Source organism: Oculina patagonica, chromosome 8 (genome assembly GCF_052425735.1).
Source record: "Oculina patagonica isolate OP01 chromosome 8, crgOcupat, whole genome shotgun sequence".
NCBI classification, from domain to species: Eukaryota; Metazoa; Cnidaria; class Anthozoa; order Scleractinia; family Oculinidae; genus Oculina; species Oculina patagonica.
Window position 1 is genome coordinate 11536501 of NC_135765.1, and position 22162 is coordinate 11558662.

The 22162-nt window shown below is 41.5% G+C and overlaps 3 protein-coding genes and 1 pseudogene across 3 annotated transcripts; all 4 read left to right on the forward strand.

Annotated features, from left to right (window-relative positions):
• The first annotated feature begins 2614 nt into the window (after nucleotides 1–2614).
• On the forward strand, nucleotides 2615–5723 carry LOC144662388 (uncharacterized). Its single transcript, XM_078523183.1, has one exon. It carries the CDS (start codon nucleotides 2712–2714, stop codon nucleotides 4233–4235), a length of 1524 nt encoding a protein of 507 aa, XP_078379309.1. The 5' UTR covers nucleotides 2615–2711; the 3' UTR covers nucleotides 4236–5723.
• A 95-nt stretch (nucleotides 5724–5818) lies between these two features.
• Nucleotides 5819–9635, forward strand: LOC144662339 (uncharacterized; annotated as a pseudogene).
• A 746-nt stretch (nucleotides 9636–10381) lies between these two features.
• On the forward strand, nucleotides 10382–18258 carry LOC144662259 (uncharacterized). Its single transcript, XM_078523027.1, has 2 exons — nucleotides 10382–10521; nucleotides 12098–18258. The coding sequence occupies exon 2, from the start codon at nucleotides 15805–15807 to the stop codon at nucleotides 17173–17175; it is 1371 nt and encodes a 456-aa protein (XP_078379153.1). The 5' UTR covers nucleotides 10382–10521; nucleotides 12098–15804; the 3' UTR covers nucleotides 17176–18258.
• A 2353-nt stretch (nucleotides 18259–20611) lies between these two features.
• LOC144664153 (uncharacterized) lies at nucleotides 20612–22155 on the forward strand. The gene has a single exon (XM_078525269.1). The coding sequence runs from the start codon at nucleotides 20612–20614 to the stop codon at nucleotides 22028–22030; it is 1419 nt and encodes a 472-aa protein (XP_078381395.1). The 3' UTR covers nucleotides 22031–22155.
• The last annotated feature ends 7 nt before the right edge of the window (nucleotides 22156–22162 follow it).

The following is a 22162-nucleotide window of genomic DNA, read 5'->3' on the forward strand; positions in this document are numbered from 1 at the left end:
GCACGAGCCAGCGCTACTCGCCGAAAACGCTTCAAAATGACCTGAGACGCAGACAAACAACAAGAAATAAAATATTACAACACGATAAGTCGATTTCATTAATTTTATACCAAAATCGTCAAGTTCTCATACAATCCCTTATAAATCGCATCTTTGTAGCACAACACCGCTCGAAGCCAAGAGTCACGTTCGCTTACACGTGCACTTGGGCTGCCTGTGATTGCAATTTCCAACAATACTCAGCCTGTTTTAATAGTTTCAGTCTATAGATCTTGTGTTTGGCTCAGTAATGTGCATGCAAAAATCTGAGAAGAAAGAGGAAAATATAGAAAGATAGGAAGTGAATGAGCAATGCTTATCCGAAAGATGTTAATGATCTCTGACATGAATGAAAGACGGGAAGAAAATACCCCAAATACCGAAGCGTTTCAGCTTGATCGAGTGTGGTGACGAAGGATGTGGTAAAATTAATAATACTAGATAGATACCTCCGATATTTTCTTAAGTTCGAAATTGATTAATTAAGTAGCAGATTTGAAAAGGATAGACAAAATTTGCCATCAGTAAACAGCCAAACATCGGAACACTGAAACAGCGATTCCTTTCCTAAAAAGGCTGGGTATAAAAATCTTTCGTGCCACGCCACACTGTTTTGCAGACTTTGCAGGTTTTTCGCTGCCTTTCTAGTTATCGAAAAAATCTACAAATCATTTCCAAAATCTTAAATAAAAACTTCAGTTTTTTTCCCCAACAACTCGATATTGCCTTTGACGTATTCACGATTTCACCGTTCTGTACAATAATTTCATTCGTGATTATCCGATCATGCGTGATAAACGGCAAGATGTCTGTGCCAGAAGACTGACGTACTTGCAACCCGGACGTTTCATCCAAGGTCATAGATATTTAGTTTTCGTGGGACCATTTAGTTTTTGAAGGGGTGGGGGGTGGGGGGGGGGGGGGGAATTTCTTCTTAAGGCCGATTTACACGGTACGATTTTGTCGCATGCGACAAGCTTACGACAGGCCTACGACGGCCGCAAGGGAGTTGTAAGTTTAATTTACACGACACAATTCGTGTCGTAGGCCTGTCGTAAGCATGTCGCAAGCATATCGTATGCGACAAAATCTCCACGGCGGTCAAACGACAGAAATATGCAAAAAATAAGAAAAGTACTGCAAAGATAAGGTTTTAATTTTCACAGTTCAAAGTTCGATACATAAACGGTATCCTAAGGGTTTACTAAGTTTTTTGGAGCTTTACTGAAAAAGTTCTAAGTGTTTGAAAATAGCGATATGCGGACTTGTAGCTACTTGTCGGCGCCATTTGTCAGAGCACCTTTGGTTCGGATGCGAAACATTTAAATAGTAAAAACACTCGTTTACCTGAGGTAATGGGATTATGCTTTCACTCGGCAAGTATTTTTATCTATCCTTGCTCGTACTAACACTTCAATACGAATAAAAAACGCCGAAAAGCTGCCTGAGACGTTTGACCGCGGTGAAGACAAAATCGCACCGTGTAAATCGGCCTTTAGTAAGAATAACTGTTAGCATTGGTGTTTGTAAAAATATTTTTTACAATATCTACAAGATTTTGTTTTGCACCATCCATGTTTACCATTTTATTCCAGTGGCTTACTTGTGCACGGCTTTGTTTTCCTACTATTCTTGTCCAAGAGTTTTTCGTGTTTTCTCAAACCTCCCTACCCCACTCAAAAATTAAATGGTCCGTCCATTAGAGCTTCCTTCCTGGCTCGGTAACCGGCACGAATGTTGTGGTCTGTTCATATTTGAATATGAAAAGGCTCTTACTGTTACAGCATATTTGAGGTGTTGCGATATCATGCAATTATTGGAGGCGAATCGCTCAGCCATATTTTCCGCAAAGTTTGACAGCACTACACGGACGAGGGCTTGATTAGAAACTAGGCGGACTTTAAACTCGACATGATTAAGCAATTTTTAGATGAAGTTGAGCATGATATCGTGAATTATCAACACCGAGGTCTGTGTTATCTGCCGAAGCCAAAGGTTGAGGCAGATAATACAGACACGAGGCTTTGATAATTCACGATATGATGCGAAAACCGAATTCAATAATTGTTTTATTATACGTTTTCAAACAATTTGCAAACAAAGACTTTTGTCTGATGCAAAATGGCTTTAATTCAAAATGTGCACTAACATAATGTGGTTCCTCCAGGTTCTTCTTCCTTAAATAATCATTCAGAATTTTTACATTTGTTTTTGTTGTTCTCTTGATGGTGTTTTTAGAATCTTTGTTCTCGATCAAAACTTTCAATTCCTCTACGGAAACGGAGGCGAATCGCTCAGCCATGTTTTCAAAAGTTTGACAGCACTACACGGACGAGCGGCTTTAATTCGAAACTAGGCGGACTTTGAACTCGACATGATTAAGCAATTATTAATTAGATGCAGATATTGGGTTATCATGTCAAGTTCACATGCTACTGTATATTGACTGAATGCTCTCGACCAATCACATGTTTCAAAGTAATTCTAATGTATAATAAAACCCAATATCTGCTGTAGATATTGGGTTATGATGTCAAGATCACATGCTACTGTATATTGACTGAATGCTCTCGACCAATCACATGTTTCAAAGTAATTCTAATGTATAATAAAATAAATTATCAGCCATCACATCTAGTTGCAGTGATCTATTCACACAAGCAAGCGTAAACATGACTCGAGAAACCTTAAACGTCTATGATGATCCTACTCTAGTCGCAGTAGTGATTAGTGTGGCAGTCCTCATTCAAATCTTTCTCCCGTTCGTCTTGTGGTGCTGCGCTTTGTGCAGGACATCCTGCAAGGAAGTCGAGGAACAAGAAGATGATCAGAGAAGAACGCACGGAATTGGCGAGGAACTCAGGAGGCGTTTTCTATCACGAAGGTCACAACAATCAGACTACAGGCGTCTTCAAAGAGTTACTGCAGCAGGAAGTCAAGAAGAACTCGACCAAGGCGTGCAAGAGTACCAAATGGAAAACGACGCGAAAGAACGGAGACGCAAACGTGCTTATGAAAGTTTATGGAGGCTTATTTCCATGGACATGTATTTTTCCTTCTACCTTTGGCTTACCTACTTTGTTGGTTGTGGAGTGTCTCACTGCACCATGTACGGTTTAGTCTTTGAGATGTTGAGAATCTTTGCTATTGTAATGCTTTGTCTCTCCCCTGTGATCGTCTTTATAGAGAGCTTCTTCTCTCACGAGCTAGACTACCTCAAAAACATTATGGAAGACGAAACGGCCTGGGAGTACATAGAAGGAATGCACGAGGTCCCACCGAGGATCAACATGGTTGTAGAATGCTACCACTATGAAACACGTACACGAGTTGTGCACTACCGGGACGCTTACGGAAACCAGCGGTCCCGCACTGAGACTTATACCAAGAAAGTAGTGACATTTGTGGACCGTGATGAGTTCTTCTTTGATTCATGGGTCGATGTTTCTAAGAGAGAGATGCCAGCTCTGAGTACCGTGGCTCTAACTCGGGTGAAGATCGACTCGAGTATTCTCTTTGGAGATCAAGAGACCGCGGATGACTACGAGAGACAAGTGGCAGAAATGTTGGAGAGAAATCGCCACCGAGATGTCTTCACTGATTACTCGTCGAGTAAAGAAATTCCTGGGCTAAAGGAGCGGATCTCTGCGTATGTTGACTTGAGGTTGAAGCCATTTTGGATTCGGCCTCTGTTCTTCTGGATCGCCACCTTGTTGCAGATGACTTGGCCTTACCGCTGGCTGTTCAGAGCCAAGACAGCTAAGACCCACTACACCTTAAAGAAAAAGATATTCAAGAGTACCACGCCGCCTATGGAGGTAAGCGTGATACATTCGGTTGCAGTCCTGGCTGGAAATGTATCCACTGTCGTGAACTCCAGTGGTCCAGACAACACCTGCCCAGGCTACCCAATGTCTGCGATGAACAATCCAGGACCAGGCAACCCCGCCTTTCAAAATGGCGCCACACCATTTCCACATGTTAACCCGTATCTCGTACAAGGTGATCCAGCCCAAAGCATAAGCACGTCGTACCCGCCTCAAAATCAAGAGGGCGGACCCCTGGTGTCTCCTTATCCAACGGTCACACAGCCAAATGGTCCTCCGCCTTCGTACGCTGCACAGATGAATAATCAAGCCCCAGACAGTAGTGCACCGTATCCACCGCTCAACTTTAACGTATATGATAGAATGTAACAAATGTAAGAAACAATACATAGGGGAAACTAAACGTAGTATTCGTGAAAGATTCACTGAACATAGACAAGCCACGAACAATTCCAGACACGCTAACGCTTCAGTAGCAGTACCTAAGCATTTTAATCTACAGGATCACTCTACCCAAAACATGACACTCATTCCTCTGGAACTCCAACCGACAAATAATGCATCCCGCAGAAAGGCTAGAGAGGCCTACCTGATACACAGAGGCCAAACACTTGCGCCTAATGGTATTAACCGTAGAAATGAACATTGACAATATAATTTCATTATTTTTGGTTTTATTAATTCTGAACATGTTTATATATCTTGTCACCGTATATGTTTATATAGCTTGTATTAGTTAAACATTAACCCACACTGTATTATCCAAATTCAAATTTTAGAGCCGTTATTTTTCTTATATTATAGTACTGGCCCTGAAGAAGATTAGCTCTGCTAGTTAAAACATTGGTCAATAAATCTTGCTCTCCTGCCGTTGTACCAGCCTTGCAATTAATCTGGCTCAATCCATATGCCGGGCCTGCATTTCCTCCTTATTCCGCTGAACCTCGGCCAAGTGCACCTTCACTGTCACACGAAGATGGTGAAGGGAACTGAAACCCAGCCAAACAATGAAACATGATCCCGGTGGTGTGTTGGAAAAAGGGCCTGATTTCGTAATTGTTATTTGGGTGGGGTGGGTGGAAGGCAAAGGCTTCTTATGTTTTGAATCTTCTTAAGAATGACCTAAAAGGCTGTGAATATTTTATAAATGGAGTTCAAATACGTAAATTTTGTTTATCTTTGATTTGCTCTGTTACTTTCGACGATTTGAAAGCGGTTATCGAGTAGGAAAAAAACTTTGAAACAACTTGTGGTTTAACATTTTTCATTCAGTTGTTGATGTCAGTCTTGAGTTTGAAATGACGGTGCAAAGTCAACAAGACCGACAACAAGGTATTTAGCTTGAATAAGTGCATGATACTGATAAAAGTCAATGTTGGGTCAGAGCCATGTTGTCAAAATTTCTTCTGACAGCAACTTAGTTCATTTCTACTACTTCAAATGGCAGTAGTAATAAGCTCGACTGTATTGTTCTAAAACTATTCTATAGACATGACGTATCGCCATTTCCGGTCATAATTTGCGGTTGTTTCCTAAACACGCTGGGTGAAGATCGTTCGTGTCACACTACACTGTTTTGCACGTTTTTCGCTGCCGTTCTAGTTATCGAAAAAAATCTACAATTCATTTCCAAAATCTTAAAGAGAAACTTAAGGTTTTTTCTTCCCAACAACTCGATATTGCCTTCGACGTATTATGCTTTCTCGATTTCACCGTTTTGTACAATAATTTCATTCGTGATTATCCGATCATGCGTGATAAACTGCACGATGTCTGTGCCAGAAGCGTAACGTACTTGCAACCCGGACGTTTTAGCCAAGGTCACAGCAGGGCGCTCAAAAGGAAGTCACCGATATTTAGTTTTGGTGGGACCATTTAGTTTTTAAAGGGGTGGGGGTGGGGCTGGGTGGGGGGAAGGTTAGGTTGGGTAATTTCTTCTAAGTAAGAATAACTTTTAGAATTGTTTGCTTGTAAAAATATTTTTTACAATACCTGCAAGATTTTTTTTTTCCATCATCTATGTTAACCAGGTGGGGCTTCCTTGAATTTTATTTCAGTAGCTTACTTGCGCACGGGTTTTTGTTCTCCTACTTTTCTTTTCCAAGAGTTTTTTTTCGTGTTTTCTCGAACCTCCCTACCCCACTCAAAAATTAAATGGTCCGTCCCTAAGAGCTTCCTTCCTGGCTCGGTAACCGGCACGAATTTTGTGGTCTGTTCATGTATGGATATGAAAAGGCCCTTATTGTTACAGCATATTTCAGCTGTTACGATATAATAAATTGTCGGCCATCACATCTAGTTGCAGTGATCCATTCACACAAGCAAGCGTAAACATGACTAGAGAAACCTTAAACGTTTATGATGATCCTATTCTAGTCGCAGGGGTGATCAGTGTGGCTATCCTCATTCAAATCCTTCTGCCTTTCGTCTTGTGGTGCTGCGCTTTGTGCATGAAATACTGCAAGGAAAGAGAGGAGCAAGAAGACGACCAGAGGAGAATGCACGAAGTTGGCGAGGAACTTGGGAGGCGTTTTCTATCACGTAGGCCACAACAATCAGGCTACAGACGTCTCCAAACAGTTGCTGCAGCAGAAAGTCAAGAGGAACTCGACCAAGGTGTGCAAGATGAGTACAGACAAGCCGTGCAAGATTACCAAAGGGAAAGTGAGGCGAAAGAACTGAGCCGCAAACGAGGTTTCTACAGAAATGCAAGTTTATGGAGGCTTATTTCCATGGACATGTATTTCTCCTTTTACCTGTGGCTTATCTACTTTGTTGGTTGTGGAGTGTCGCACTGCACCATGTACGGTTCAGTCTTCAAAATCTTGAAAATCATTGCTATTGTAATGCTCGGTCTCTCCCCTGTGATCGTCTTTATAGAAAGCTTCTTCTCTCACGAGCTGGACTACCTCAAAAACATTATGGAAGACGAAACGGCTTGGGGGTACATACAAAGGATGCACGAGGTCCCACCGAGGATCAACATGGTTGTAGAATGCTACCATAATGAAACACGTACGCGAGTTGTGAACTACACGGACGCTAACGGAAACGTGCAGTCCCGCACTGAGACTTATACCGAGAGAGTCGTGACATTTGTGGACCAGGACGAGTTCTCCTTTGGTTCATGGGTCGATGTTTCCAAGAGTGAGATGCCAGCCCTGAGTACCGTGGCTCTTAATCGGGTGAAGATCGACTCGAGTATTCACTTTGGAGACCAAGAGACAGCGGGTGACTACGAGAGGCAAGTGGCAGAAATGTTGGAGAGAAATCGCCACCGAGATGCCTTCACTGATTACTTGTCCAAGAAAGAAATTCCCGGGCTGAAAGAGCGGATCTCTGCGTATGTGGACTTGAGAGTGAAGCCGTTTTGGATTCGGCCTCTGTTCTTCTGGATCGCCACCTTGTTGCAGATGACTTGGCCATACCGCTGGCTGTTCAGAGCCAAGACAGCTAAGACCTACTACACTTTAAAGAAAAAGTTATTCAAGAGTGCAACACCTCGTATGGAGGTGGACGCAATGGATCCAATTGCAGTCCTGGATGGCAGCGCATCCTCTGTCGTGAACTTCAGTGGTCCAGGCAACACCTACCGAGGCTACCCAATGTCTGTGATGATCAATCCTGGAACAGGCAACACTGGCTTTCCAAATTGGCGCCACACCATATCCACCTGTTAATCCATATCTTGGACAAGGCAATCCGGACCATGACATTAGCACTTCGTACCCGCCTCACAATCCAGAGGGCGGACCTTCACTTCCTCCTTATCCAGCGGTAACGCAGCCAAATGGTTCTCCACCCTTGTACCCTGCAGGGATAAACAATCCAGCCCCAGACAGCAGTGTACCGTATCCAGGCAACAAACTCCCGCCAAACCGTGAGATACCGTAAAATTCCGGTTACAAGCCCTCCCGCTTATAAGCCCCCCGGTTAAAGGCCCATCTATCTGGCAACAAAAAAATACATCCGGTTATAACCCCTCCCGGATATAAGCCCCCCTCTGCCGGATGACAGTACTGAACAGGGCTAAATGTTGCTTTATTATGCGTTTTTAACTTAAAAACGTATTTCGATTAACACTCCCGTAGCTCGTTTCGAAACGTTTTTTTACGAAGTTGTATAAGCCCAGGGCTTAAAACCAGAATTCTACGGTATGTCCCCGGCGTTGAAATGGAAATGTCACTGCAAATTTGTTATTTTAATTCATTCTTGTAATAAAAAAATGCGTCATTGAGCTCATCGCGCAATATATAGACTCTTTGCATAAAATGGCGTCTATATATATTTCATAGCAATATTTTGTACATCCTTAGTTTTTACGTGAATGTGAGGCTTAGGTTGTTTATGCATTGTTATTCAAGTGCAGAGGTCATTTATGCAAAGGGACAATGTGTGTAAACGAATTAATCTGCTTTTTGAGAAGTCACAGACTTCTAGGATTTTGAAGTTTATTAATAGTGCCTCAATAGGGCTGTGTATATTTTATAATATGGTGTTCAAATGCCTAACATTGTTTATATTTGCTTTGCGTTTTTCGAGTAGTAGACAAACTTTGGGCTCGAAACACTTTTCTCACTTGCTGTAAATCGCAAAAAGAAATACGTATAGACCCGTATAGCAAAGCAAAAAGATGTTTGAATGTTGTGATCACAGGCCAAAACACTGCCTAAAGGAATCCTGTGATCAAAATTGAAAAAGCCACCTATGAAATGTTTTAAATTTTCAGACTCCTGTGCCTACACAACCAAGAGGATGGTAGACCTGTGGTTTAAAATTTATTAATAGTGTTTAGTTAGAATGTACGGTATAGAGTTAATAGTTATTTAGCTCGTAGAGATAAATTCTTCCTTCAGCAGAAAATGAATTATTGACATTTTTGTATGTCGAGCAAAGTTTTTTTACTTTTTTTTTGTAAAAGAGGAATATTACTACTTCAGTAATTTTTATTGCTTCAGGAGCATGGCTACTGACTGCTTCAAATGGCTGTAGTAATCCTATAAACATACCCTTGGCTACTCTAGACTGTATTGTGTCGGGAGCAGTAACTTATCTTGGAATCTGAACGTAACCAGGGGTGCTTTCCATTCGACCAATAATCCCGGTTTGAAATTCCGGGTATTCCGTGTGGGAATGGAACAGTATTTTTCGGTTGTTTGCATCAACAAAGCAAAACAAATGGCGGACTCGTTGCCTCTTTTACTTGCTTTGCAGTTGTTCGACGACTCGGAAGTTAAAACGAACGATACTTTAAGGGAGGACGATGATATTTTTTTTCAGTGTAGCAGCTGTTTATACCGCGAAGGAATTTAAATAGAGTCCGCGACTACTTTGATATACGATACCAGCATATTTTACTAACGAGTCCAAGAGTCACTTTCGAAGGACGAGAGAAACATGCGAGCTGTTTACTCGCCAGGCCATACTCACAGGAAGGATACCACTTCGTAACGGATCTGGACGAGCAATCATTCATGCTCGAGTAAGAGCTGTAAGCTTCCGGTGATAAACAAACAAACGCCGAGCACTGTGTTGAGAAGCCATCTTGACTATGCCGGCACGTTTGATTCCGGTTCGGAGAAGCTGGGCCCAAGCAGGAATGGTTTTTTCCGGTTGTTCCGATTTTACGGAATTTTATTCCGGGAAATTTCCGTTCCATTCGCTTTCCAACCGGGAATCCCCGGAATTTTTGGTTGAATGGAAAGCGCCCCAGTTCTTATATTTTGCCCAAGATGTAGATGTTTGTGATTAAAAAGTTGTAGTAAATGACATATGTGTTTTCTCTGTGTTCATCTGTCCATTTTTTGATCATTCAGTAATTGACTAACTGCGCATGTGTGGTAGGCGCAAATGTAAAGATTCGGCGCAGTTTGTAGGGATGGCGCGTAAATGCACGCGAGGCCGTATGGGTAGACTTCTCTAAGGAGCGTCCCCATAGACGTCCGGCCTATTGTTATATTTATCCCTTGCGCTTGTTAAGGCGCAAGGGATAACATATCATATTGTGTATGCGAAGTAAACCTGGATTTAGATTTCACAAAACAAACAACCTTCGTAGCAGGCGCTGGGGGTGAAGGGAAGGGGAAATGAGCGAAATGATTACAAAGCGCGATCTTGAGTCCTCTAAAAGCTAGCCATAGGATTTTGTATCTTTGCGAGTGATTGCGTAGGCTTCCAAACAACGCTTTGTCGCTCTCTGCAAATCGTCGACAAAAGAGCTTTGACACCCAGGGTAAGTTCGTATAGCTGACTTTCTCATCAATCGAGTCGCTGAAATACTACGAAAGGTTACAGGATTTCCCAGCGTACGTTGCGTGGAGTGCGGATTTCGGTCAAGCGTAGAAAGCAAAATTCTAGTAGATTTTCGCGCGTTTCAAGCTGTTTAAACTGGCGACGAGAAAACGCGCGAATTGTCAAAAGGTGTCACTTTCATGTTGTCCGCACTAACACAGCGCGCGCTGAAGAGTTCAAATGATAAACTTTCTTTTATGACGTATTTTTACTTTGTTCAGAGTCGCGAAACGAGTTCAGTCGTGTCGCTTAACGAATGATAAAACTTTACAAAGAAAAGATGCGCTTGGCTTCCTAAGCTTGGTCTGCCTGTGTCTAACTTCATTAGGAACCTCGTCCGCTTCAGCGAATATCAGTAAAGAAGGTAAGTTTTTGCCAATCTTTTTAAAGCGGGAATCCCTTTAGTTTTAAGCAAGGGCCCCACCAGCTCAAAGCGCACAGCAAAAGGCTCTTATTTAATTAGTTTAACAATTATTTTTTGCGCCAAAGTTAAGCCTTTCCAGATTGTGCTCCCAAAAAGCTAAAAGAGTGCTCCCAAAAATGCCCAAAAGATGCTTAAAAAGTGCTCCAAAACCAAAATAGTGCTCAAAAGTTGCTCCAAAAATTAAGTGCTACCGAATATTTTTAATTATTTAAAAGAGAAGATGCTTTCCAATTTAGATTTGCAAGTTTCCATTGAATACAAGTCAATAATTGCACAAATAACGAATAAAGCCTGACAGATTATATAAAGAATCAACTAATCCATCAATTAGCTAGTTAAATAGAATAAATTCATTTTGGAAACATAAAATAAAATAAATATTAATAAAATAAATATTGAATGTTTGTTTTTTTATTTAATCAAAGCTAACAAAACTTGACAACAAAACTTAACAATATCAATCTCCACCTCAAACTTGATAACAGAACTTAAGGTCGCGGGGGACACCTTAGACTCATCATTATGCATTTATTTAAAGCGTATGCACGAAGTACAACGACTGACATCGACAACTTTACGAGATATTTATGACTAGACAAAAATATGGGCGAGTGCGCGTGATTTGTAAAAAATCCCTGTTTCTTTGATATTTTAACCAATTTAAAACAACACTTAGCGATATACGTTCATATAGATTGTAGGAAGTCTTTGAGCTTATTTTTATTTAAATTTGAATATTTCTGCAACTCAGGGTAATCACAAAAATATTCGGCATAAACAATCGTGTCCTTTTTAAAAACGCATTGTTCTCACCAAAAAAGCGTGGAATATAATTACCATAATTACATCTCTCCTTGGCAAAATGATCGTATTTAGGTCGGGACACCTTCGGGAATCTCAAAGTTTGGACTTTTCCGACAATTTTGTGGCAGAGAATACAGCACGGATACAGAACTTCATGACTTGCCACTGCAGATAGGTAAACTATGAATACTGTAGTGTGTCATAACAGAAGCGGAATTTTAAAAGAGCGCTTTTAGAAAGAGGTAGAAGACATTAAATTCAAATTTGCGCACTTAAACCGCCATAAGTTGCTGGCAAACTTAAAATTAAAAAATCCGCTTCTGTTATGACACTCTAGAGGTATTGACTGATTAATTTTTGACAAGATCACAGCGTGCTGTCTCCTACTCGTTCCGCAAACTCTGCCACAAAATCATGCTTTTCCCAATTTGGCACTAACGAAGCTATAACATCGCCGTTAAATGTAATCTACCAAATAAAAGATGACATTCACAATCTTTCCTCATTTTTTTATGTCTCTGTAAAATTTGAGCTTAATCGCATCCATAACAGCGGAGAAATAAGCGTTTTAAAAGATGCAGGTCAAGCAAAATTTCCCTTCATGAATTTATTCATGCTGTAGGTATCCCCCGCGACCTTAACTTTGCATTTTCTTGCTTGTCTTGCCTCTGCAAGCACTGGAAAATGGTCTGACTCTCTTTTTTGTCTGCAGTGATTCTTGCAATTCCAGCCAGATGCTTCTTCGACTTCATATGTCTGTCAACTGAGCTCTTCTTCTGGGCGAGTATCTCGTGACAAGCATTGCATTTCAACTGTCCTTTGACGCACTCTAAATGTTGACCAGGGTGGTCTTGAATCCTGTCCCAAACCGACGTTTTACTGTTGAGATTCTTGTGCTTACGACTCGCTTTATATTTCCAATCATTGACTATAATCTTTCGCTTTCGGGAAATGGACACTTTTGCCGGTTCTGGGATTTTCTACGATTTCTTCGCCACTCGACGAAGCGTCCGCCATTTTGATCTGGGCAGACAGATATTCCATATAAGGCGTTAGATTAGTTATTAACTAGTTCCACAGCCCACAGGCTACCCAATATTTGTAGTTACCGACGTACCACAGCCCAAAGGAATGGATACCCAATCAAATGTCGAAGTCACCAGTTTTAGCCTAGTTGAGATATTATTTGTAGTCAAGGGAACTACAAGAAGAAAGCGGAAAATAAAGAAGATAGGAGGTGAATTAGTCCCGGGGGTAGGCTCTTACCGAAAGTGCTAGCACTTTTTTTTGGCATTATTTGGCTTTGCGAGCATTTTGTTTTTACATTTTATCCCAAAAAGCACTGCTAGCATTATTTTGGATTTTCGACTGACTATTTGTCTAATTTTGTGTTAAAAAGTACAATCTGACTTTATTTATGGCGTCCAAAGATGCATTAGCCCTCATTTTAGTCAAAGGAGCCATGGAGGCCTGGGGAATAGGTTTGATACATCAGTGGTTGCCTTCTAGAAACCCAGTCCATCACACTCGTTCCAAGATGACGTCATCCACGTTGTCATCGAGGAACAATGGAAGTCAGCCAGCCAAGGCAGAGATAGCTCGAGAGCGTACTCTGACATCAAACATTGATCGTTACATTTTATTGTTGAAAAATGTAACTGAAAATCTGAAAAATTTAATATTCTATGTTTAAAAAAATCGGAAAAAAGTGAGCATTTTTATGTTACCCACGAGCACTTTTTAAAAATAATTAGCATTATTTTAGCACTTTTTTGGCAAAAAACGAGCACTTCTTTTAGCATTTAATGCTTTTTTTACGAGCACTTTCGGTAAGAGCCTACCCGGGGGATACTACCATATATGGGCTATATAGGTATGTGCCGCGGGATAGGGTATGGTTTTTGAGGTTCTCGCTCCATAAATAGGGTATCAATTTTGCTCCTTTTGGCATTGTGTTCCCGGTGTGATCCTTAGATAGGGTACCTAAATTCTATCAGCTAAAATAAACGCCCAGCTAAACGAAAAATAGAAATAGATCTTAAAACTGAACTAACCGTTTAAATATTAGTAAAGTGATTTTTATAAAGATTTGTGTTTTGCCGTGCGCGGTTGGCCGTTATTTGGGTCGTCACGGAACGCTTCTCCTCCCCTTGAATAGGGTGTAACTTTTCGGTTTTGGGCCTTAAAAAGGGTATCAATTTTTGCCTTCTTTATCCTTAAATAGGGTCAGGGTTTAAGAACCCCGGCACACCCCTATCCGAAATTTATGCTTATTTGAAAGATGCGAGTGATCTCCGACATGGATAAAGGTGGATTTCCACTGACGCGTAAATATTTACGAACGTAAAACGTGCGTGAAAAAGATACGTAGGCAAATTTCCACTGTCGCGTAAAAAGTAATAAAAAGTGTTTCTTTTTTACGTGCGTTGAACGTACGTAAATGCCCGCCATCCTGAATTATCAAGTTGGTGAATAGAGTGTGTTAGTGGCGGCCATATTGGAAGAGTGAAACAATAAATTGTTTTTCCTTTGGGAAAATAATCATTTACATTTTTATGCAAATATCTTGTTGTTTGAGTCTTCCAACATGGCTGTCATAAAATACTTTGTACCACACGCTAGTAAAAGAAATGCGTGAATATGACCAAGAGGCATTTTATAAATACTTCCGAAAGACACCATCAAGTAAAAAAAGATTTGAGGCGACCTTCCCGGATTGCCGGTTCAAAGCCTACGTGACCTGAAGCCAGGCGTTTTCTTTGACTACTGCGTTCGTGTAATTTGGTTCTGTAGTCAGTTCTTTAGATTATTGCTGGAAATGTTCGGACTTTCTCGATGAGAAGTGCTTCTACATCTGAATGTTTTCCCATGTAAATCGACGGCGATTTAAAACAAAATGGTTTTCCACATGGTAAGTGGTGTCATATGACAAAATCCAAAAGTATGATCGGGTAAATCGCTGCGTAACCGCAGACAGCCGCGAAAAAAGTTGAACTCAGTTCAACTTTTTTAAAAACACTCGCGATCGTGCGTATACGTGCGTGTAACATACGTAAATACCAAAAAAATAACGTGGCATTGGAAATTGGACAACGTAAATTTGACGCACGTAAAATTGCATTTTTACGTACGTTTACAATTTTTACGTACGTTAACGTGCGTCAACAAAAAACGCGACAGTGGAAATCCAAAGATGTGAGTGATCTCATACATGCATGCATAAAAGACGGGGAAGAAAATACTGAAGCGTTTCAGTTTGACCTGTAGTTTGACGACGAAGGATGTTACGAAATAATATTAAACTTAATAGATAGATATTTCAGTTATTCTCTTAATTTCGAAATTGATTTATTAAGTAACAGATTTTCAAAGGATAGAAAAAAATCGGCCATCAAGAAACAGCTAAACATGCGAACTCTAAAACAGCGATTTGTTTACTCAGGCGTGGGTAAGATCTTTCGTGTCACGCCACACTGTTTTGCACGTTTTTCGCTGCCGTTCTGGTAATCTTAAAAATCCACTAATCATTTCCAAGATTATAAATAAAAGTTGGTTTCTTTCGTTAGAATTGCATAATGTCTTCGTTATAACTTTTACAGTATTTACGTAAATTACAGTTTTACACAGCTTTATCAGTGTTAAATTGCAGGATGTGCGTGTTTGAAGCGTGACATGCAACCCGGAAGTCACGTCCTTCGTCACAGCCGTGAGACGGTTTGTGCACGTCAAATAGTTTCGCTTGTATTTCGCTGTTCTTACTACCGTTAAAATCTACAAATCGTTTTCAAAGCTTCAAAAATAAAAATTAAAGGTTACTTTCCCAACAACTCGATATTGCCTTCGACGTATTATGTTTTCTCAATTTCACCGTTTTGTACGTGATCGTCCGATCATGCGTCATAAATTGCACAATGTCTGTGCCGGATCGGAAGCCACGAGCGTTTCATCCTATGTCACAGATATCTATTTTGGTCGGACCATCGCATTTTTGATCATGACGGGGTGGGGGTGGAGGGTTAGGTTGGGCAATTTCTTCAGAGTAAGAATATTTTTTAGCATTGGTGTTTTTAAGAACATTTTTTACAAACTCTGCAAGATTTTGTTTTGCACCACTGATTTATCTTTACCAGATGGGTCTTGCTTTAATTCTTTCCAGTGTCTTACTTATGCTCGGCTTTTTCTTGTCCTAGAGTAGTTCGTGTTTGCCTAACCCTCCCTTCCCCACTTAATAATTAAATGGTCCGTCCCTTAGAGCCTCTTCATATGAGGCTGGCTCGGTAACCGGAACGAACTTTGTGGTTTATTTATATATGAATATGAAAAGGCCCGTTGTGTTACAGCGTGTTTCAGCTTTTCCGATATAAATTATCAGCCATCACATCTAGTTGCAGTGATCCATTCACGCAAGCAAGCGTAATCATGACTCGAGAATATGATAATCCTGTTATGGTCCCAGTGGTGATCACTGTGGCTGTCCTCATTCAATTCCTTCTCCCGTTCGTGCTGTGGTGCTGCGCTTTGTGCAGAACATCGTGCAAGAAAAACGACGAGCAAGAAGATGACCAGAGGAGAATGCACGAAGTTGGCGAAGAACTTGGGAGGCGTCTTCAAAGAGTTGCTGCAGCAGAAAGTCAAGAGGAACTCGACCAAGGCGTACAAGAGTACAGGCAAGCTGTTCAGGATTACCAAAGGGAAAGTGAGGCGAAAGAACTGAGCCGCAAACGAGGTTTCGTCAGAAATGCAAATTTATGTAGGCTTATATCCATGGATTTGTATTTCTCCTTTTACCTGTGGCTTATCTACCTTGTTGGTTGTGGAGTGTCCCACTGCACTATGTACGGTTCAGTCTTCCAAATCTTGAAAATCATTGCTATTGTAATGCTCGGTCTTTCTACTGTGATCGTCCTTATAGAGAGCTTTTTCTCTCACGAGTTGGACTACCTCAAAAACATTATGGAAGACGAAACGGCTTGGGGGTATATACAAAGGATGCTGGGAGTCCCACCGAGGATCAAAATGGTTGTAGAATGCTACCATTATGAAACACGCACACGAGTTGTTCACTACACTGACGCTAACGGAAACCGGCAGTCCCGCACTGAGACTTATACCGAGAAAGTAGTGACATTTGTGGACCATGATGAGTTCTCCTTCGGTTCATGGGTTGATGTTTCCAAAAGAGAGATGCCAGCTCTGAGTACCGTGGCTCTAACTCGGGTGAAGATCGACTCGAGTATCCTCTTCGGCGATCAAGAAACAGCGAATGACTACGAGAGACAAGTGGCAGAAATGTTGGAGAGAAATCGCTTCCGAGATGTCTTCACTGATTACTCGTCCAGTAAAGAAATTCCCGGGCTGAAGAAGCGGATCTCTGCGTATGTGGACTTGAGAGTGAAACCGTTTTGGATTCGGCCTCTGTTTTTCTGGATCGCCACCTTGTTGCAGATGACTTGGCCTTACCGCTGGCTGTTCAGAGCCAAGACAGCTAAGAGCTACTACGCCTTGAAGAAAAAGATGTACAAGAGTACAACACCGCCTATGGAGGTGGACGTAATGGATCCGGTTGCAGTCCTGGCTGGAAATGCATCCTCTGTCGTGAATTTCAGTGATCCAGACAACACCTGCCCAGGCTACCCAATTGCAATGTCTGTGATGAACAATCCACGAACAGGCAACCCCGCCTTCCAAAGTCACCCTGCAGAGTTAAACAATCCAGCTCCAGACAGCAGTGCACCGTATCCACCGCTTAATCCAAATGCCGGGCCTGCCTTTCCTCCTGATCCCGTCTGACCACTCAGCCAAGTGCACCTCCACCGTCATACGAGGACGCTGTAGGCAACAAACCCCAGCCAAACAATGAGACCTGTCCCCGGCGTTGTAGTGGAAAGGCCACTGCAAATTCTCATTTATTATTTTAATTCATCCTTGCTATAAACAAAGGGCGTGATTTCTTATTCGTTACTTAGGTCATCGCGCAATAGATCCTTTCCATAACTGGCGCCCAAATTTTCATAACAATACTTAGTACATCCTCAATAGCCTCATGTGGATGTTTAGAAACAAATATGTTTTTACGTGAATTTGAGGCTTAGGAACTGTTATTCAAATGCAGACGCCATTTATGCAAAGGGACTATGTGTGTAAACAAATTAATCTCCTTTTTGAGAAGTCACAGACTTTTAGGATTTTGAAGTTTATTAATAATGCCTCAAAGGGCTGTGTATATTTTATAATATGGTGTTTAAATGCCTAACATTGTTTATATTTGCTTTTTCGTTTCTCGAGTAGTAGACAAACTTTGGGCTCGAAACACTTTTCTCACTTGCTTTTAAAAATCGCAAAAAGAAATACGTATAGCAAAGCAAAAACACTGTTTGAATGTTGTGATCACAGGCCAAAACACTGCCTAAAGGAATCCTGTGATCAAAATTGAAAAAGCCACCTATGAAATGTTTTAAATTTTCAGACTCCTGTGCATATACAACCAAGAGGATGGTAGACCTGTGGTTTAAAATTTTTCATTACTGTTAACGTTGAGTTAGAATGTACGGTATAGAGTTAGCAGTTATTTAGCTCGGAGAGAAATTTTCTTTTTTCAGCGGAAAATGAATTATTGACAGTTTTGTATGTCAAGCAATGTTTTTCATTTTTTTTTGGTAAAAGAGAAATATTACTACTTCAGTAATTTTTATTGCTTTAGGAGCATGGCTACTGACTGCTTCAAATGGCTGTAGTAATCCTATAAAAATACCCTTGGCTACTCTAGACTGGATTATGTCGTAAGCAGTAACTTATCTCGGAATTTGAACGTAACCAGTTCTTATATTCTGACCAAGACGTAGATGTTTGTGATTAAAAAATTTTAGTAAATGATATATGTGTTTTTTTTTGTGTTCATCTGTCCATTTTTTGATCATTCAGTAATTGACTAACTGCGCATGTGTGGCAGGGGCAAATGTAAAGATTCGGCGGACTTTGCAGGGACGGCGCGTAAATGCACGCGAGGCCTCGTGGGTAGACCTCTCTAAGGAGCGTCTCCATAGGCATCCGGCCTATTGGTATATTTATTTTTTTGCGCTTGCTGAGGCGCATGCCAAAACCTGACAACATGTCATGTTGTATGTGCGAAGTAGATCTGAATCCGGATTTCACGAAACAAACAGCTTTCGCAGCGGGCAGTGGGGGTGAAGGGAAGAGGAAATGGGCGAAATGAGTGCAACGCGCGATCGTGAGTCCTCGAAAAGTTAGCCATAGGATTTTGTATCTTTGCGATTGTTTGCGAAGGCCTCCTTACAACGCTTCGCCGCTCTCTGCAAATCGTCGAGAAAACAGCTTTGGCACCAAGAGTAGGCTCGGGTAGATGACTTTCTCATCGATCGAGTCGCTGAAATACTATGAAAGGTTGAAGGATTTCTCAGCGTAACGTTGCGTGGAGTGCGGATTTCGTCTCATGGAGGTCTTCTTAACTCCAAATTTAGCTGTAAAGTGTGGAAATCCTAATAGATTCTAATAGATTTTCGCGTGTCTCAAGCTGTTTATCTGGCGACGAGAAAACGCGCGAATTGTCAAAAGGTGTCACTTCATGTTGTCCGCACTAACACAGCGCGCGCTCAAGAATTCGAAGGATAAACTTTCTTTTATGACGTATTTTTACTTTGTTCAGCGTCGGGTAACGAGTTCAGTCGTGTCGCGTTAACGAAGGAAAGAACTTTACTAAGAAAAGATGCGCTTGGCTTCGTGAGCTTGGTCTGACTGTGCCTTACTTCCTTTGGAACCTCGTCCGCTTTAGGGAATATCGGCAAAGAAGGTACGTTTTGCCAAACTTTTAAAGCGGGAATCCTTTTACTTTTAAGCAAGGGCCCCGCCAGCTCAAAAGTGCACAGCAAACGGCTCTTTTTTGACTAGTTAACAATTATTTTCTGCGCCAAAACTACGAAAGGGTTGTTTTCCTTGATGGTTAATACCCGCGACTGTTTCAGTTTAATTTTTGTCTTTAAGTTAGTAAAAATGCTTGATTGCACATTCTCCGTTTGTCTCAATCGGCAGTGAAATTGCACTTTTGTTTATTTTCTTGTTGCTATGGTTTTTGTCCCTGACGTAATGATTCTAGCGCGCGCTCTCTTTTGTTGCTTCTTTTTCCAGGATTTATAACTGAGATTTAGATTTAAATTTGCGCTAGTGAAAATGTCTTAGAACACAGTTTGTATTATTTAATTAATACTATTTTATTGTTTTATTTTACCTCGGGAGCCCACATCCCTGGGACACTTGACTAACAACACATTCCTGCAAGGTCAATCAATGGATCATTGTTGAAGACATCAGTCACTGCAAATGCCGTTGTTGTTGAATTCGATTTGACATAAATCGAGAGAGCACACTGTAAACAACATCTGATTGGTTGAGACAATTGCTTCTGGCAAGCGATATGATCACGGTTTCTTAGTGCATACCAGCAGTACCTCTCCTCCCTTAGTTGGTTGATCGAAAAGTGAGAAAGACCAAGAGCAAAAAAAAAAAAGAATTTAGGTTGGTTTGTAAATGGAGCACTACTTTTTGAAAATTTCCGGAGTTGTTTGCACACGGCAAACAACCTGACTCACCGATTGACTGACTCATACCCTGGAGGTACCGCTTTTTTGCGCAGGAGTACACGGGGATTTTCTGAGACGCAACGAAACATAGGAACGACCCTCACTTGATACTTTGCGCCCTTGATCTTTGTGCTCGGCCGAAAATTTCAATAATGGGCTGGCCTTGATGAACCGCAAAGGGGAAACGAAAATTGCTTCGAGAAATCGGGATGTTTGAAAAATGTGGGGGGCAAAATTACAAAAAAGCACTATTCAAGGGAAACCAGAATGGTTCAAGAAATCGAAATTCTACTGTACATATCGTACAGAGCATCTCGGTTGCCTCCTTTTTAGACTACCTCGCAAAGAAGAGAAAACTCCGAAAAACTCCGACAGTAACCATGCAATTACACGTAATTAGCATCACGCAACTGGCTAAATCTTAATAATTAATGTCTTTTATTATAACGAGACCAATTATTTTATGAGTAGCCGCAGGGAGCAGTGTAAACCAGCACACGATTAGAAAATATGTCGACAACATGTTATGATATTTGTACCGCGACCGTTGTAGCGGGCGATAAGTTTGTCTCTGATAAAAAAAAAAACAAGCCGTGAAACTTCAATGGTAAAGTCCCTCGGAAGTTTGAGTGATGGATCGTCCTGTGGCGATTGAAAACTCAACGAGCAAAACACAACACAGTAAATCACACTTGGAAACAAAAGATGACCATGAAAGTGATAGTGAAGAATACGAAACAGATCTCGAAGACAGCTTTAAAGAAGAAAAGGACTTTCATAAAACACAAGAGGAGATCTACCTTCAAACTTGTCAACAACTGGATATTCCACCAGTTTCCAGGTTTTTAAGGGGGCTCCGTACCAACACAGTTGATCTGCAGCATTACGGTATAGGCGATAATGGTGTTGTGGCCGTTTCTAATGCTCTGGCACGAAACATAACAGTCACGAAGTTGAATCTTTGTGATAACGGTATATCACACATTGGAACTGTTGCTCTGGCCCAGATGCTTAAGGACAACGGCTTTATCGCACAGCTTGATGTGTCGGAAAATCGATTAGGAACAAAAGGAGTCGAGAGTATAGGTGAAATGTTAAATGAAAACCTTTGCCTCCAGAATTTAGGTTTGGCAAACTGCGGTCTACACGAGCGAGATATGCCTAAGCTTCTTCTACAAGCTAGCAGAATTCATATATGTGTTTTGAATTTGAAATGCAACGAACTTGGCGACGAGGGGGCAATCATTCTGGGGTCGTTCTTAAGCTCCAGTAGCTCACTTGAGGTGTTGGACCTTAGCTGGAACGCGATCCACCTGCGAGGGGTTGCAGCTATAGCAAAAGGCCTCAAAGAAAACAGAGTCCTACAAAATCTCGACATCTCGCGTAATAGTATATTAAACGAAGGAGCAACGGAAATCGGCGAAGTTCTCGCCGTCAACAAATCGTTACAAGTTTTGGATGTGAGCAACTGCGGGTTCAACGAAATCGGCGCCGAAGCTATTTCCGAGGGTCTTTCTACCAATACAACTCTTCACACTCTGAAAATTGGTCGAAATCGCTTCCACGACTACGGAGTTCACAAACTTCTCAAGGAAATAAGAAAACAAACTTCCAGTGCACTTAAGCATCTCGACATGGACGATACCACGTTGGACCAGGCATGTCTGCGAGAACTGGAGATGCTGACTCAAGAACGAGCCGGGTTCACTTGCCAGTGGGGTACAGTCATCAAAGGTGGAGGACCAGCAACATCTATGCCAGCATCGTTGAGGCGGAACGCTCCCCAGACACCCATTGTGGTGCAAAAGTTTCTGTCTTTTGTCAACAGCCGAGGATGGAGATTGATCGATTTGTTCAGGATTATCACCAGAAACGACTTCAGCGCGCTGCGAATGACCGTGGATAGGGAGAGGTTCGTGCAGGGACTCCAAAGGCTTGGTGTGCGCCTTAGGAAAGTGCAACTCGATGAGTTGTTCGACATTCTCGACATTGATGAAGATGGCGTGGTAAGGTTTCAGGAATTTGTGGCGATGAAACAGATGACAAGATAAATTAGGCTAGGCACCTAAAAAGCTGTTAAAATATGCGCAATGTAGTTTGCGGTTAATGCCGTATTCTTGATAACCGTGTTTACGAACATGGCGCAAAGGACAATATTTCTGTGAAGATCCGACCGATGACTG